General features: G+C 35.9%; 1 protein-coding gene across 4 annotated transcripts in view; it reads left to right on the forward strand.

Moving 5' to 3' along the window:
• Window positions 1-18508, forward strand: part of RALGPS2 (Ral GEF with PH domain and SH3 binding motif 2) — a 160102-nt gene that overhangs the window by 56385 nt on the left and 85209 nt on the right. For all 4 annotated transcript variants that reach the window (XM_069546168.1, XM_069546171.1, XM_069546169.1 and 1 more), the window contains 2 exons: window positions 9167-9250; window positions 18027-18116. In XM_069546168.1, coding sequence (XP_069402269.1) covers window positions 9167-9250; window positions 18027-18116 — 174 coding nt within the window. The remainder of the gene's footprint in view (window positions 1-9166; window positions 9251-18026; window positions 18117-18508) is intronic.

An 18508-nucleotide genomic window follows, 5' to 3' on the forward strand; every position in this document is an offset into this window, starting at 1 on the left:
TTTCACTTTGAGAGGTAAATTGTTACGTATTTTGCTTTCTCTTTTTTTAATCGGTCCAACATTCACAGCTCTTTCTGTGGGTGTTCAGAAAATTCTCAATTATTTAATTTCACTTATTTTAAAATTTATTTTTAAGCCCTTTGAATTCCAAAAAATAGTAGCAAAACATAAAAGCCATGAGCCAGAAGACTTGCAGTTTTGTTTCAGTTTTGACATTTATAGAGTGTGCCACTGATATGATGTGTTTCATGTCATTAGGCTTTGTTAAAAAAAAAAAAATTTAGATAAGTGAAACAAGGGATTTTAGACTACTTGACCTTTAAAATACTCTTTAGGTCTTTGAGGATTCCTGAAAGTAGAATAAGTTTGGGTGGTGACTTCAGAGTGAGAGCTTCAGTTAAGTGTAGCTTCAATCAGTAATGAATAGGATTTTGACCAAAACTGCAGAAGTCTTGAGATGATAAGTGTTGGGGGTGGTCAGAAGTCAAGTTTTTAGAGACTGGGGTGGCGGGGGCAGGGGAAGGGTCTCAATGGAACATAAATTCCACCAAGAGAGAAACTTGTCTGCTGGGGTGTCTATAGTGATTGAATGATACTTATTTGATATTTGAATTTGAGTGACCATTCCAAGGCTTTACACTGTACAGCCTGCAAGCATATCATCTCCCATTGTTTACCATGTTTAGTTATTTTCACAAAAGTCTGTTACCCAGTCCAAGAATGTAATTTTTATCAAGTAACAGTTGTTCTATGGAAGCAGAAGTGTTTTTTTCCTCTCTGTCCATAATCCACAACATTTCCTTCCTTAGTATGAATTCTTCAGCGTTCAGTAAGGGCAAAAGTTTACCGTAAGGTAAACACTCATTAATTTCTAGAATGAATTTTCTGGTATTTAGTTGAGGCTCTGCTGCTGCTAAGTCACTTCAGTTGTGTCCGACTCTGTGCGACCCCACAGACGGCAGCCCACCACGCTCCCCTGTCCCTGGGATTCTCCAGGCAAGAACACTGGAGTGGGTTGCCATTTCTTTCTCCAGTGCATGAAAGGGAAAAGTGAAAGTGAAGTCACTCAGTTGTATCCGATTCTTAGCGACCCCATGGACTGCAGCCCACCAGGCTCCTCCATCTATGGGATTTTCCAGCAAGAGTACTGGAGTGGGGTGCCATTAACTCTTGTTAAAGTTTTTGCACATTTCTTATATACACAGGTTGCCCCAGTATGGTTTCTCTTCTGATCATGAATGGGTTGTTTTTTTTTTTCCTTTAGAAGACTGTTACACATTTACAGGGCTTCTCTCCAGTGTGAGTTCTCTCATATTGAGGAAGCAATGACTGTATTCTGAGGAATTTTCCATGTTTATTAATAGGATTTTTGTGTTTTTTTCCTATTATGAATTCTCGGACGCTTTATAAAACTTTTATTTCTTCTGAAGAAATACATTGCCATATTCACTACACTGATGGGATTTCTCCTCAAAATGAGTATTACATTACTCAGCACAGAATGAGTTATGACAGAACACTCTCTTGCAATCAGGTTTTCTCTCCATTAGCAGCTGGGCTTGAAATCTGTACTGTAGTCATTACATTGAATGATGTTTATTTCTCTTAGGGGTTCCCAAATGTTTATGAAGTAACATGATCTGACTGAAAGTCCTCTGACGTGTATTACATTCAAAGAAGAAAGTTCTATGCTTTATTGTTTATTCTGTTCAGTTCAGTTGCTCAGTCATGTCCAACTCTTTGCGACCCCATGAACCACAGCACACCAGGCCTCCCTGTCCGTCACCAACTCCCAGAGTCCACCCAAACCCATGTCCATTGAGTTGGTGATGCCATCCCACCATCTCACCCTCTATCGTCCCCTTCTCCTCCTGCCCTCAATCTTTCCCAGCATCAGGTCTTTTCAAGTGAGTCAGTTCATCGCATGAGGTGGCCAAAGTATTGGAGTTTCAGCTTCAACATCAGTCCCTCCAATGAACACCCAGGACTGATCTCCTTTAGGATGGACTGGTTGGATCTCCTTGCAGTCCAAGGGACTCTCAAGAGTCTTCTCCAACACCACAGTTCAAAAGCATCAATTCTTCGGAGCTCAGCTTTCTTTATAGTCCAACTCTCACATCCATACATGACTACTGGAAAAGCCATAGCCTTGACTAAACACACCTTTGTTGACAAAGTAATGTCTCTGCTTTTTAATATGCTATCTAGGTTGGTCATAACTTTCTTCCAAGAAGTAAGCGTCTTTTAATTTCATGGCTGCAGTCACCATCTGCAGTGATTTTGGAGCCCAAAAAAGTAAGCCCCATTTATTTGCCATGGAGTGATAGGACGAGGTCAATATAATAAGTCATTTAGATTATATCAATAAACACAATATAATATACACAAACACAGTATAATAAGTCATTTAGATTTATATCAATAAACAGTAGATACAAAGGATAGATAAAACCTTCCTGTATAACTGGGATACGCTAGAGATTGAGGAAGAATTCTGGTTAAATGAGGGAAAGTACATATAGGTCATTCTGAATCTTATTAAAACATTTCTGAAGAACTTGCAATTGTGATCTTTCTGGTGATATATGTAAAGAGCTTTCTCTATGCAAAATTTCTTTCGTATGCAAAGAGACTATCATCTTGGCAACATCCAAAATTCCAACATCAGGAATATCATAATTCTGTCCTTGTTTAATGAAAAGTATCATTTTCATTAGGCTTATAATATAAAAATCCATAAATACAGGAGAAGGTTTGAAGAAAGCAAAGAAGACATGACTTTTCTTCTCATATTTCGTTGGACTCTCGTAAGATTAGCTGCTTTGTCAGTTCTTATTGCTGTTTCTCACTGAAAATTTTCTTAATATATAGTAAGGTCAGACTTAGGGAACTAGGGAAGGTGAAGAAGAAAGCTGTTGACGAGGAGAGTAGGTATATCACACCATCAGTGGTAGCAGAAGATAGCTCCTGCCTTAATCTCTGACTTCACTGTAAGGGGCAGCATTAAGGTACTGGAGGTTGGGAGGTTGGGGGAAGTAGAGGATGTGAGTACGTTAGAAAAGTGACGTGATATTTTTGATTTAACATAATACATTAGAATTATATAGTTTCAGAGCTTATTCTGTGGATTAGAAGCATAGGAGTCGCAGTGAGTGCTTCATTTCAGGCTGCGACTTCTTTCTAAACAGCCATATAGGCTGAATGGATATACTGGATATACCAGTTCCCTCCAGATCTTCCAGGCTTTGAGCCTAGGAATACCTACCTCAGCAGTAGTGATTTTCTCATTGTGAGGACCCCTACCCTTGCAGTCTTTTACAAATTCCATCGCTTTTTCTTTCTTTCCCTCAGTCTTTGTCTACAGCTGGTCTATATTGGCCTTTTCTCTTCTTCTATCTATAGGTATCCCTACAACATCACCCTTAGAGCAGTCCTTTTAAGAGTGTTGGAACCTACAAGATGAAATTTAGACCAAGAATTTGACTTTACAGAACAAACCTACAAGACATAAGAGAAGCTGTGACTCCCGTGAAATTCAGTTATTCTTTCATAGGGTAGGTGGTCATCAGTTGTGGTGTTTGCCTTCCCACATGCCTTCAAAATAATCTGTTTAATGGCTAAAAATGAACCCACGAATATTCTCTCTGATTCACTTTTAGTGACCATTAAGAAATTGCCTTTGTATATGTGAGTTAACTGCTAGAAGCTTTCTCTTCACTGCCTGTTTTAAAAATTGCAAGTTGAATCCATTTGAGCAGATTTTAAGCATTGAGGCTCCTCTATTTCCTTTAGCCTTTGCTGAAATGGAGGCTTATTTACATAGTGTACTCAACTTGAATCAGTCCTATTCATGAGTCAAACCCTGAAAAAACATCTTTTGAGTCACTAAGTTTACTTTAACTTTTTGGTGTTCATGGAAAGTGGTTTAGTATAGAGTAACTTGAGACCTGGCAGATAACCTGTCAATACAGTATGGTGCTGGTAGGAGAATTTATTTCTTAGATGGTATAGTCTCACTTGGAGAAAGATTGTAAGGTCTGAGACAGAAAGAGACAGAGACAAAGGGAAAAGCAGGTTTTTTTCCATAGAGATATTTAATGGCTGTTGAGGTAGAGATGAGGCGAGACAGATTCCTTTAAGGTCAGCTAACTGTAAATGCATGTCAGGGTTTAAGAGGAAAGTACTGAATGAGTCCCAGTGTCTGCTTCATAATCCATTATATGGGTTTTTCTTGTTGTTGTTTTATAAACTTTTTATTTTGAGGTAATTAGAGATTCACAGGAAGTTACAAAAAAATACTACAAGGATAATTTTAAGATAGGGAACTGTTTTTCTTTTCCTTTAAAAAAAATTTTATTTAGCTGCACCATGTTTTAGTTGAGGCATGCGGGATCTCCTTCCCTAGCTAGGGATGGAATCCAGGGCCCCCTGCGCTGGGAACACAGTCGTAACCGCTGGACCACCAGGGAAGTCCCCAAAGATAGATTCACAGTTTTGAAACCAGGAAATAGATGTTTATACAGTACATGTCTGTACAGTCCTGTGGCGTTTCATCATCTGTGCAGATTTGCCTAACTGCTGCCTCCATCAAGATACACAGCCATTCCATCAGCGCGAAGCTCTGTCACCCCCCCCCCCCCCCCCGCCACTCCCCTCCATCCGTAATTCCTGGCAGCCGCCATGTTGTTCTCTACTCTTGTCTATCCTTCCCTACCCTTGTTTGATGTTGTATTAGATTAGCTAGTAACGTAACATCGTTTCGAAGGGGAAATGTTTTCTGAAGCAGAAAGTACTGTCTTAAAACTTAAAGAACCTCCTTATTTCTTCATGTTTTTTATTTATAAGATGGAGAGCTCCAATGGAATTTTAACGCATCTGCTCCCAAGTAATTTGACTGGAGTTTCATTCAACCCCTGCCTTCTTTCAGGCCTGCTTCGAACAGAGTTTTCTTAAAGAGGAAAAGCATTTTTTCACTAAGTTAGTGATGTTGCAAGTCACCAAAAATTGGATGGATTTTTCAAAACCTCTTAGCTTCCCTTATTTTGAGGAGTCAGAAAAGAATTTTTTAAATTTCAATGTAAAAAATAAGGCGATAATCCACTGCTACCTTTGTGTTCCTTGTCATAAATTGTAATGATAAAGATAGAATCAAATGAGTTGATATGTATAAGGCACTTAGAATAGTGCCTGTCACATAGTGATCTCTACCTTCGGGTTAGCTTTTATTTTTATTGCAGCTGTTAAGACCTATGTTCTAGGGAAGAAAGAACTTTTTAAGCACAGAGTCAGAAGATTAGATCACACAGAAAAGGACAGATGTATTGGCTACTGTCAGTAGTTCTATGTGCACATAAAGGAGATAGGGAAGATGTTTACAAAGGTTTATTCAGGTGGTGGGTTCTGGGTGGCGTATGGTCCCTCCCTGCTGCCCCTCTCCACCCCCCGATTTTCTGTTTCGCAAACTTATTTAACAACTGTAATTACTCTTACAGATGGGGAAGTTAAGGTATAATATATAGAAAGAGAATTAAGTACACCTAGTGTTGATAAGACGCTTGTGAAACTAACAGCAGTGCTCTTATAAATGATTCAGTATTTCTGAAGGGCAGTTTGACAAATATCAAGACCTTGAAAGAAAGGGTTCCTACTCTTTGACCTAGTGATTTCGCTTCTAGGACTGTATATTTAGGAAATGATCAGAAATGTCAGAAAAGGTGCAAGGATATTCTTTATTTATAATGTAGCCTTACTTATGACAGGAAAATGGCTTGTCAAATGGCTAGATAAGTTGAATAGCAATTTCATAGAGATAGTTTGATTATAGCATTAATATAAATTTGGAAATTTTGTTAATTGGTTAAAAACAAATTTAGAGTTGATGGATTTAATCCTAGAAATTTTGTCCTAAACCTTGACATCTTTATATCGTTGTATAAATATACTGTGATGTTTAGGAAGAACAAACATGTTTTCTAGCATTTTGATGTTTTTAATATAGTTATCATGTGTCATATTTATGTTAATGTAATATCTACGACTAAATATTTTGTGTCTATACAAGAGGATTATGTGAATGAATATATATCTAGGCTGAGTACAAAGTACTCAAATTCCTTTTTACTGTAAAGTTGCTTCTGTCATTTTCTTTTCCTTCAGTAATTTCAAATTTGAAATTTGAAAATTCTAGGTTTAAAAAAAGTGCTTTATATCTTGAGAAAATTTACTGTTTACCTACTGTGTTAAAGTGACGATTGTTGTCTCTTTCTTCAGTATTCCCCATCTCAATTGCCCAAGCCAGAAACTCGGGAGTTTTAGTACTTCTGGATACCTCATTCTTAACTTACACTGTGTGGATCCAGTTTTTGACCAAGTGATATTTTCAGTATCCATTGATAGTACCCTATTCCAGGGAACATTGCCTTTTTCTTAAAGTGTTATAATACTATCATAACTTCCTCGGTCTTTCCTAAGTCAGTTCATTCTTTTTTGTTTTTATTTAATTTTAAAATTATATTGAAGATATGCATATATCATGCTTAACAAGCTAAATATTTCCACAAGAGAGCAAAATATAACTATCCTGTTGTTCCCACCCTTCCAACCTCCACCTTTGAGCCCTACACCCATCCAGGTCTCTTAACTTTTCTTATTTGGAAGACTTTATATATGTTTGAAAGATAATATATCTAAATGCCTATTGCTTATGAGTTTTTAATTTTGGATATGAGTTATTGACTCTCTACTATGGAAGATGATTTCACTCTATTTTCTCTTCCTCTCACATTTGCACAATTTATTTCCTCCTCTTTTCTTTATAGTTATGTCACAATTTTGACATGAATGAGTAATCACGGCTCAGCTGTTCTTTATAAGTGTAGAGAAAGCTGAAGAACAGTTGATCCATGATTACTTACTTAAATTTTGTTTTCTTTCAGCTAAATAACTTACTTTAACTTTCTCTGTTTTGGGGTGCAAGCTCAGTAGTATCCAGCTCTTTGAAATCCCATGATTGTAGCCTGCCAGGCTCCTCTGTCCTTGGGATTTTCCTGGCAAGAATACTGGAGTGGGTTGCCATTTCCTCCAGGGGATCTTCCCAACCCAGGGTTCGAACCCATGTCTCCTGCATCTCCTGCATTGGCAGGAGCGTTCTTTACCACTGAGCCACCTGGGAATCCCTTTAGCTCTCTCTATGACTTGTCACTAATTTTTCTGCCAGAAGTGAATGCAGTGAGTGTGTTTTCTCTGTGTTCAAACACTCCAGATAGTGTTTCATCTTTCAGAGATGTCTCTCTTGGAGTTTCCGTCCTTGCTATTTACCATCTGGACTATCGTTCTTATGGTCTGCTCTTAGCTTTGTCTCAGAACCTCCCTTTACTCTTAATCTGGGAATTTCCAGTATTTTCTTTCGGTCTTGATTCCGTGGTTTCCTGGATCTTCTCTCCCTTTTTCTGACTTTGCTAGTTTGTTTTGATGGAAGACATATTCTGCAAGCTCTGTGAGAATAGGTACATAAAAGGAAGATTCTCCAAGACTTTCTGAAAATGTCTGTGATGTACTTTGATACTTAATTGACACTTTTGTTGAGTATAGAATTCTAGGATTTTGAAGGCTTTGTTTCAGTTGTCTTCTATCTTCTAGAGCTGCTGTTGAAATACCTGATACCTTCTGATCCCTTTTTCCTGTATGTTATCTGTTTCTGAATTGACAGATTTTATTATTTCTTTTGTCTCCAGTCTGCTACAGGTTTTTGATGCTAGGCCTTGGTTTGAGTTTTTTTTTTTTTTTTCTTTTTTAATCTTTTATAATGGACATTAGACAGGTCTTTTCTTGTCCTTTAGATTCAGGAGACATTTTCTTAAATTAGCATTTTTTTTCAATAAGTTACTTTCCTCTATTCTCTCTGTATTCTCTTAAAATTATTTTTATTATCCAGAAGTTGACTCTAGTGGACTCTTCTAATTAACATACTGTTTTTGCCCCCATATTTAGCTTATTGTTTAAAAGGTATTATCACCTTTATCTTTCCTGAATTTTAATAGTTCTTTTATTATATTTTTCAAGTCCAAGAGTTTTATTTGGTTATCTGAATCTTTCTTGTTTGTACCCCTTTGTTTTTTCTATTTAACGGGAGCATATCTATCTGGAAGGAATAATTACGTGGTTTTACCCTTTTCTCAGTTTTCTTTTGTTCTCCACCCTAACTCAGTGTCCTCGGAATTCTTCTTTCTTATGGATTATGTCTCTTTCTGGCCATGGTGGTTGTATTACAGCAGGGTTCCTAACCTGTTTTGACGCTTGAACCCCTTTGGAAAACTGAAGCTTCTGGAGCTGAACCCTTACTTAAAATCCAAGAATATCAGATCTCATAACATATACCTATCAAAATATTTTTTAAAAACTGTCCTATGGCTATATATGTGCCTCTTTGTTAACATATTAAGTATCTAGAGGTGCTGAGATTATAACTTCAAAGCAATGATGAGTGTAAATGATGTTTTTGAGATATTGTACGAACTGTAATGTGATATGAAAATATCTGTGTTTTTATTAGTGATAAGTCACATATATTGCCAATTCTTCTACAGTCAGTAGCCTACATATGTAACTAAAAGCAATGTCATTTCAGTTGGAGGTTAGTGTAAAACAAAATTTTAATTTTTTTTTTTTTAACATCTAAGTTCTTTCTTGAGCTCTTTGAATTCTATTGATAGATCTTTGGGGAATCAAACAGCCCCTTTTAGGGGTTTCTTCAAATGCCTGGGGTCGTTGGCTTTCAGCTCAAAAGATTGAGGTTGCTAGAAAATTGATTGGAAGCTCTGAATGATTGACTGGGACTTGGCAACAAGTAGGCTTCACTTTACGTTGTGGGATGCTCATCTTTCATTATTTGTAGATTTTCCTCTTGGGATTCAAATCTCTTCAAAGAAGAACATATAATTCTGCATATGGAGTATAGTTATAATTATCTATGTTCATATGGATAAGTAATTGTGCCCACTTCTTGTAAAATTTGCTTTTGTGATTTACCTGAATGGTTATACTATTAAATATGTTCCTATTAAATAAAACAGTTCTGGGAAAGTACACAGACTGTCTTTAATGCTTTTAAACCATTAATGTAACAAGAAAACTGGCCTTTTTCATGAATTTATATTTGATTTTTCAGGAGCTTTCGAGTTGTGGATGGAATAAAAAAGAAAAATACAGTTCTGCACCAAATGCAGTTGCCTTCACAAGAAGATTTAATCATGTGAGTTGCTTATAAAATTTTGATGTTTAGTTTCTGAAATTCAATTCCTCAGTATGTAATTTTTCATTAAGAAATAATTTAAGTTTTTACATCAGTTCTAGAGCATTGTCAACCAATATCTCTTCAGTGTCTTTCCATATAATCTTTTTTTTTCTTTTTCCTTCTGTAATTCCTATTGGAAATTTACTGGAACTTTATGTTCTTTTCCACTTGTGTCTTAACCTGTCATATTTCACATCTGTCTCTTTGTGCTCCATTCTGTGTTACTTACTCAGATTTATATTTCAGTTCAATAAAATAATTCTCTTCAGATGTGTTAAATCTGCTTCAAATCTACGTACTTTTTTTTACACTAATGTCATCCCCCCCGCCTTTTTTTTTTTTCAGTTTCTTAAGTCATCTTCAACTTTTTATTTTGTGTTATTATAAGGTGTATTAAATCCCACATCCCTATGCTCTTGAGGCAGCTGTCGTACCCTTTCCTTTTTTGCCTTTATTTCCTTTATTTTTGGCCTCAAGTGAAATCTTTTCTTTTCAAGTTAGTCATGTGTAGTGCTTAGTCAGTTGTGTCTGACTCTTCGCCACCCCATGAACTGTAGCCTAGCAGGCTCCTCTGTCCATGGAGATTCTCCGGGCAAGAATACCAGAATGGGTTGCCATGCCCTCCTCCAGGGGATCTCCCCAACCTAGGGATTGAATCCAGGTCTTCCACATTACAGCTATAATCTTTACCGTCTGAGCCACAGGGAAGCTCAAAATTACTGGAGTGGGTAGCCTATTCCTTCTCCAGGGGATCTTTCCAATTCAAGAGTTGAACTGGGGTCTCCTGCATTGCAGGCCCATTCTTTACCAGCTGAGCTACCAGGGAAGCCTACTTTTTAAAAAATGGTTGTCTTTAACTCAGCGTTTCTAGGGGTTTATAGCAAATAGTATATCTCAAGTTACTTGGTTCACTGCATTACCCAAAATGAAAATGAGTTATTTTTTTTTTTTCAGTTAAATTAAACCATTAGTAAGGAACCTACAGCAAACATGTCTTACACTGAATTGCTTATTTAAACTATATGGCAGTTGTTTTAAATTTTTTCTGGAGTGGTCAGGATTTATCATCATGGTAAACTTTTTTCTTTGCCAACAAAAATATTGTCGCAATACCCGCTAATTTTACTTTAGATTTTTAAGCACTAATATTATTCTTAAGTAAGTCAAAAGATTGTTAGGGTCAAATATGTCACAGTGTACCAAAAGCTCTTACATTAATCAAGATTACAGTTGATCTATAATAAAATTCATTACTTAGTTATTCCATTACTCTATTAACTTTCTCTTAGAAGTGTGATGGGAAATCTGAAGTAGCAAATTACAAAAGAAGTTGCAAAGAGACCTTTATTCTTGAAATGAGTTTCTTGTAGATAGCATATAGTTGAGTCCTTTTTTTTTTTTTTTTGCCCCATCTGACACAATTTTAGCAGGTAGTTGCTAAAATAAGATCATTACTATTTGAAAGAAGACAATAAAATCTACAATCTCTATAACATATTATCCATAATGATGACTATACAATTGAAAAAATTACCAGACACACAAAGAAAAAGAAAAGGTTGACTGTTAAGAGAAAAAGCATTAAAACTCCAGGAGTTGGCGATGGAGAGGAAGGCCTGGCATGTGCAGTCCATGGGGTCCCAAAGAGTTGGACATGACAGCGGCTGAACTGACTGACTGAGTTAACTCGACTGGGCTCACACTCTAAATTCTCTTTCTTATTGGAGGATAGATCGGTTCTTTGCAGATTTTGTCTTTATTTGGGCTTCTTAAAGTTTCCCCTGCACATGCACAGTTCCGAGGTCAACTGGAGATTTGGATGAAGTTTGTATATAGATTTGGGGCACTTTTCTTACCCCTCTAGAATTCCCCCCCTTATTGTCTAGCCAGTTGTTCTCTGACTCTAGAAGCCATCAGGACTGTGGCCTTCTCTAAAATTCTCAGTGCACCACATTGTAACTCTGAATGTCCTCAGACACTTAGCTTTATATGTGCAAATCTCATCCAGTGCATCTTACTTCTTTCAAAGATCTGTTCTCCAGTTTATGCCTTCTTTTTTGGTTCCTCTCTTGTGCTTTTAAATATTGTTTTTATAATTTGTAATTATAATCAGAGGAGCATCTCCAGAGATACCCGCTTCTCCACATTACCAGAAATGGAACTCTCCCACATATTTTTAAAACTATGCTTTTTTAATTGATTATCAAAACAGTAGCACACATTGCCAAAAAACTGAAAAAATGGTAGAAATGTATAAAAAGCTGGGGGGTAAGTGCAGAATCACCCAGAGATGACTGTTACTAATATTTTAGTATATATTTTTCCATTCTTTATTTTCTTTTTAATCTAATAGAAATCATGTTGTACATATAATTTATAGTCCTGTTGTCTTAACATATCATGAAATGTTACTGTATGATATTGATAAAATCACTTTGAAAACATTTTAAGTATCTGTATAGTCTCCTGTGACTTGACTCATCACAATTTTAATATTCATTCTATTTTGGCTATTTCTTTGGTCACTTTTTTTATGCCTTCTGGCCAGTGGCTTTCTGATTTTTTTTTTTTTTAATTGGGGGAAAGGTTATCTAAGTTTTTAAAAAATGTTACCTTTAGATGATTGGAAATTTGACTAATTAGAAATTGATGTTTTTAGGAATGATAATAATTTTAGGTAATGTTTGTAGAAAGACTCCTTTTTGAAAATGTTGATAGATGCTATCATATATTGTCTATGGTTTGCTTCACAGTATTAATGGAGCATTTGAGAGTGGGATGAGAGTAGAAGTGAGAAAACTTGGCCATAACTTGGTTGTTGAAGCTGGTTGATGTGTACTGGGGAGTTCATTATTATTATGTTTAGTTCAGTATACGTTTGAAGATTTTCATGATAAAAAGTTAGGAAATTATCTTTCAAGCTTAACATATGTTTGGCTGTAAATAAAAGGTTTTTATAACACTTTTATATGATTATAAGAGCTTGAATAAAGCAGCTACAGTTAGAAATAACCTCTGAATAAAAGTTTTCTAAGATTTACTTTTTAATGAAATACTTGATTCATTCCTAAAACATGTTAAATGTTTGTTTGAATCTTATGAAACTGCCGTTTCTGGCCTATGGAACTGTCAGGTTCATATGGTTAATCTAATGTATATTAGGGAGTATTATAATAAAACAACTATAAATTCACCACTTAAACTAAGAATATTATCAAAACTATTACAGCATTTTATATGTTCTCTGCTCTGTCCTCACTTAAAGGGTAACTATTATCTGAAAAAAATAGTTTCTCTTTTGTTTTTTCTTAATTTGATTTTAAAAACTCTTGTTATAATTCCAATACAAGTAGATTTACCAGAAAAAGTTGTGCCCCTAAACAACATATTGTATATCTTGCTTTTCATCTTTGTAAAAGATATCATCAGACTATATATAGACTTGCGTGGTTGGCTTTTTTCACTTGTATTTCTCTGCTGTATCCATGATAACGTATAGAGTGCTTATTCATTGATTTTCAGTGCTGTCTTCTAGCATTTCATTGCATGAATGTATCAGAAAGAATTCATCATTCTTTTGAGTGTAGACTAATTTTGAGGGTGGACTAATGTGTCTCTTAATTTTTTGCTGTTGTGAAGAATTTGCTATCAATATTCTAAGAGTTTGGGTGCCCACTTGAATTAGTTTCTCTAATTCGTGGCTTTCAAACATTTTTTGCTATGACCCACAATAAGATAAAATATTTTTACATTGTAGCTGAATATACAAACTAAAGTCTCCTGAAATAATACTTACCTGTATTAGACAATATATACTTTGGTCTTTGCTTAAAAAAAAATTGCTGCTTAAACTTAATAAATTGATTACCATAAAATAAGGGGAAAACAAAACACTGTGATTTGTTTGAAAAATGTATTCCTAAATATAAAATTTGTATCAGAGAGAGTATATCCATGTTTAACTACATAAGACAGTATATATTTTTAAAAATGACTATACCAGTTTGCTTTGAGCTTTCATCACTGTGTATCCTAATCAGCACTTAGTGTCATTAAACTTTGACATCTAATTGATGTAAAATGACTCAACTTTTATTTTCATTCATTTAAATATTTACTAAGCTCCTACTATGTCCTGAATATTGGTCTTGATGTGGGGGATATATTAGTGAATAAGGAAAACAGAGATCATTCTCTTCATGGACTTTTTCATTCAGTTTTTCCTAATTTTAATTTTACTTTTTTCATTTTCAGACGTTCTGTCATTTTCAGATTTCTCTGGTCATGTGTGTTTTTCTCTTATTTTTTACTTTAAACTGTTTGTTGTAAAATAAAGCATGGATACAAAAAGAACCCACAAAACAAACATATGGTTTAATGGAAGTTTAGGAACTACCCTAGAAACCCCTCCATGTGCCTTCATCCCAGTTCACACCCTTTGGTCCTCCAGCAATAAGTACTGTCCTGACTTTTATAGCACTCACTGTCATGCATTTATTTTTATAGTTTTTATCACATAAATATGGATCCCTAACTTAGCCTGGCCAGTTTTTTTAATTTGTTAAATGTTTGTGACTTTTTAATTTGCAATTTCTCCCTTTATCCTTTTCTCTTCCATACTATTTCCTGTGGAAGAACCTCTAGAGTCTCCCATAGTCTCCCATAGTCTAGATTGCATTTTGTGTAGTATAATATGTTCTATGTTCTCTGGAAATTAGCTGCTAATTCCAGAGGTTCAGTTGGGTTCAGTGCCTTTGGCAAGAGTCAGGGTTGTATGGGGTTTCTTCATCAGATCTTTTCTGTGATATTAATAGATACATTGCTGCTGCTAAGTCACTTCAGTCGTGTCCGACTCTGTGCGACCCCATAGATGGCAGCCCACCAGGCTCCCCCATCCCTGGGATTCTCCAGACAAGAACACTGGAGTGGGTTGCCATTTCCTGCTCCAGTGCATGAAAGTAAAAAGTGAAAGTGAAGTCGCTCAGTCATGTCTGACTCTTAGCGACCCCATGGACTGCAGCCCACCAGGCTCCTCCATCCATGGGACTTTCCAGGCAAGAGTACTAGAGTGAGGTGCCATTGCCTTCTCCTAGTAGATACATTAGATATTAGATACAAAGAAATATTTTTAGTGGGGATAATTTTATAAAGAGACATTTTTCCCTCATCTAGTACTTGCATATCTAGAGATTCCATTTCATACAGGTAAGGAAAGGTAAATATTTGATTTTTTTCTCTTTAGTTTGCAGTTTTGAAGATAATGAATTGGTGTTCTGTCATCCTTTAACAATGACAGAGTAGTTTTTAATTTTATTTTAAAACTCATAAACGTAAACATATATGATGTGAATCAGTATTCCCATTGCCATTATTATCATTATTGAAACTCTACATATTATCCTGTCGTTGGCCAACAGGAGTCTCTTCAGATTGGCTTTGATGACCTTTCTCATAACCCTTTCTTTCATGACCCTTGTAATCTTGAGCAGTTTCTTTGCTTTTGTTTGCAAAGACGTTGCATGTTCATTTTGTCCATTACCAGCTCTCTGCCTGGAATCAGCATTTCTTTAACAAATGTTGATTTCTTATAGCAGGAAATGGACCGAGGTGCTAAAAATGCTCATTGCTATTAGAGTAACCATAATTTCTAGGCTTTTTTAGCAGATATAGCTAAGATATCTATATGTCATACACACACACATATATATACCAACTACTTGAAGATAAAATATCTCATAAATTCATACTAATACTTCTAATTCAAATTCAAGACCAGAGTTTTACTTAATCTCTTCCATGTTTATGTCTGTATATCCTTTCTTCCACACCTGCAACCTGGTTTTCCATGAATTCGGGGCATGATACAGTATCCTACAAGTTACTCATTTGCCTTAACCTACATAAACAAATAACAGTCTCAGAATAGCAATACTAATGCCAGTAATACTCCTTTAAACAGTTATGTACATATTTTTGCAAATGTTGTATTTCTTTTATAGTAAATAGTATATAGTGTCTGGGCATATAGGCGTTACATAATGTACTCTCCTTCTTTTAACCCTTATCATTCTTATTTCTGTGAACGTGTGTATTTAATGGTCACTGTCTAATGTTGGTGTTTCTCTAGTCATTTGATTTTCTGAAGCCTGCTCTCCAGGCATTTACTCAGGAAGGGCTCATTGGAACAATAATTCTTGAGTTCTTACATGTTGATAAGTTTGCCTGTCCTTTGTATGAAATTTTCTTTCCTTGATAATATTTGATGTAGTACTCCATTTTTTTCTGGCGAAGTGTTGCTGTTGAAAAGTCTGATGATAATTAAATTTTCTTTTCCTTAAAAATCACTTTCTCTTTTCTTAGCCTAAAGATTTTTCTTTTTTAAGTCCAGTAATTTCATTAAACTGTGTCTTGCTGTTGATCATTCTGGGGCAGTATTATCAGGTGTGATTGGCTTTAGATGGGACTGTCAATTGGGAAGCACCTACACTTAGCCTTTCTGTCGTGGTGGTCTCAGCGTAGCTGAACGTGGTAGTTTAGGAATCCCATAGAGAATGTTCCAACAATCAAGGCATGGGCTGCATGTTCTTTTATGACCTTGTCATGGAAGTCAATATCAGTTAATTTTCTATTCCTTGAAGCAGTCATGAGCTTATCTAGGTTCGATGAGAGGTGACGTATACCCCCAACTTTCAGTGTGAGGAGTGATAACCCATGTTTTTAAATTACCATAGGATTTGTCTTAAAATTTGACATTAAATGTATTAAGTCAGTGATCGTGGAGTTTAGATTGAATCATAATTAATATTGTCTAATAAGGTTGTTGTTGGGCTTCCCTGGTGGCTCAGTCGGTAAAGAATCCACCTGCAATGTCCAGGGAGACCTGGATTCAATCCCTCAGTTGGGAAGATCCCCTGGAGGAGGGTGTGGCAACCCATTCCAGTATACTTACCTGAAGAATCCCCATGCACAGAGGAGGCTGGCAGGCTGCAGTCCATGGGGTTGCAAAGAGTTGGAAACTGAGCACCTAAGCACAGGACAGCACAAGGTTGTTGTTAAAATAACCTTAACTTTAGATACATTTTATACTTCTAAAATGTAAAATTTATTAGAATCAGGGATAATTATTGTCATTCAGTTCAGTTCAGTTCAGTCGCTGAGTCATGTCCGACTCTTTGCGACCCCATAAATTGCAGCACGCCAGGCCTCCCTGTCCATCACCATCTCCCGGAGTTCACTCACACTCACATCCATCAAGTCTGTGATGCCATCCCGCCATCTCATCCTCGGTCATCCCCTTCTCTTCCTGCCCCCAATCCCTCCCAGCATCAGGGTCTTTTCCAATGAGTCAACTCTTCGCATGAGGTGGCCAAAGTACTGGAGCTTCAGCTTCAGCATCATTCCTTCCAAAGAAATCCCAGGGTTGATCTCCTTCAGAATGGACTGGTTGGATCTCCTTGCAGTCCAAGGGACTCTCAAGAGTCTTCTCCAACACCACAGTTCAAAATCATGTCAAATATAGTAACAAATATAAAGATGTCTTTGTAAAATATATTCATTTTACATTTACATATACACTTTAAATATACAAATTTTGACAGTGTTTATAGATGAGAGTTGCAAATAATTCTGAAATATTTATCAGAAGAAAGATGGCAGTGGCTTTATTTTTGCACTGAGATTTCTAACTACATCTTACTTTTAGATTTGTGTAATTTTGAACCAACTGATAGTGCTTTGATTTTGCTTTCATAGTACGTGAATTGAAATATGTTATATAAAAAATGTACATTACATACATATTACTCTGTGTCATATGATAAGCACACTATTTTCACCAGAACATTTTAGTAATGTTACAGACCCATCCTGCCTTTTGATGAATGATGTTTATTGTTTTTTAAAAGAAATCTTGAAGATGGTTTCATTGAATTAGAAAGCATTACATAATTTTTAAAAATACAATCTTGATTTTAGAATGACTTAGATATATTTTTCTTTAAGTAGTTTTATATTTATCCTATTCATATCAGGAAAACCATACTTGAGATTCTTTACATTTAGGATTCTACTCCATGTAAATAAATGGCAGCATGGAATTACACAGACACAGAAAAACATACTATAAGTAGCATGTTTTACAGAGTCTGATCTTAGAACGTATCTAATTCTGCCAGAGTGTTATAAAATACAGCAAAGAAACACTTGTATACTGTTCTTGTTGCATCATTCTAGTTTTATTGTTTTCTCTTTTCCTTCCAATTTTACATTTGCTTTTATAGATGAAAAATCATTATGATGTTTTTATGTGTCTGTACAAATGTGTATATATGTTTCCCTGATGGCTCAGCGGTGAAGAATCTGCCTGCCAATGCAGGAGACATGGGTTCGATCCATTGGCAAGATCCCCTGGAAAAGGAAGTGGCAACCCACGCCAGTAGTCTTGACTGGGAAATCCTATGGACAAAGGAGCCTGGTGGGCTACAGTCACAGAGAGCTGGACATGACTTAGTGACAAGGACTCACACACACAACAAATACACATGTCTATATCTGTCTGTCTATATATGTGTATGAAGTATGTGCAACTTTGAAGAGTTATGTCCTGGTGGTGAGTCAGGGGCAAGAGAAAGTGTTTTTACACAGTTCTCAGTAGTTCATCAAGTAGCTCTTGTCATTCTTTGATCCTGTAAGTAAAGAATCTTACCATTCACCTATTTTTATTTTTTATTTGCAGGTAAGCTTTTGGGTTGTTAGAGAGATTCTTCATGCTCAAACATTAAAAATTAGAGCAGAAGTTTTGAGCCACTATATTAAAACTGCTAAGGTAAGATAAACTTGTGCTTCTGCTTTTTAATTCAGCCGTTTACGAATGCTTGTGAGTAAATATTTGCCTGTGTCACTATAGTCACTATTTATTGACGCTGGAAAATAAGGCCTACTGATTAACGTAAGTTAATTTTTTTAATTGCATGTCTGTTTCCTTTGCCTTTTCTTCTATTCCTCTTATCTTCCTCCCTTTTCTTTTATAGTTTTCCTCTCTTTCTCAGAGAGGCTGAATTGTATTTGGGCAGAGGTCAGATTATGATGAAGTTTAATATTTATAAAATAGTTTGGTATATTCTGCAGGTGACTGAAAAAGCCTTACAGGATTAAGTAGGGAAATACATATCAGTTATTTGCCTTTGAAATAGATTATTCTGCCAACCATGTGGAGAA

This window comes from Ovis canadensis, chromosome 12 (assembly GCF_042477335.2).
Source record: "Ovis canadensis isolate MfBH-ARS-UI-01 breed Bighorn chromosome 12, ARS-UI_OviCan_v2, whole genome shotgun sequence".
NCBI lineage: Eukaryota > Metazoa > Chordata > Mammalia > Artiodactyla > Bovidae > Ovis > Ovis canadensis.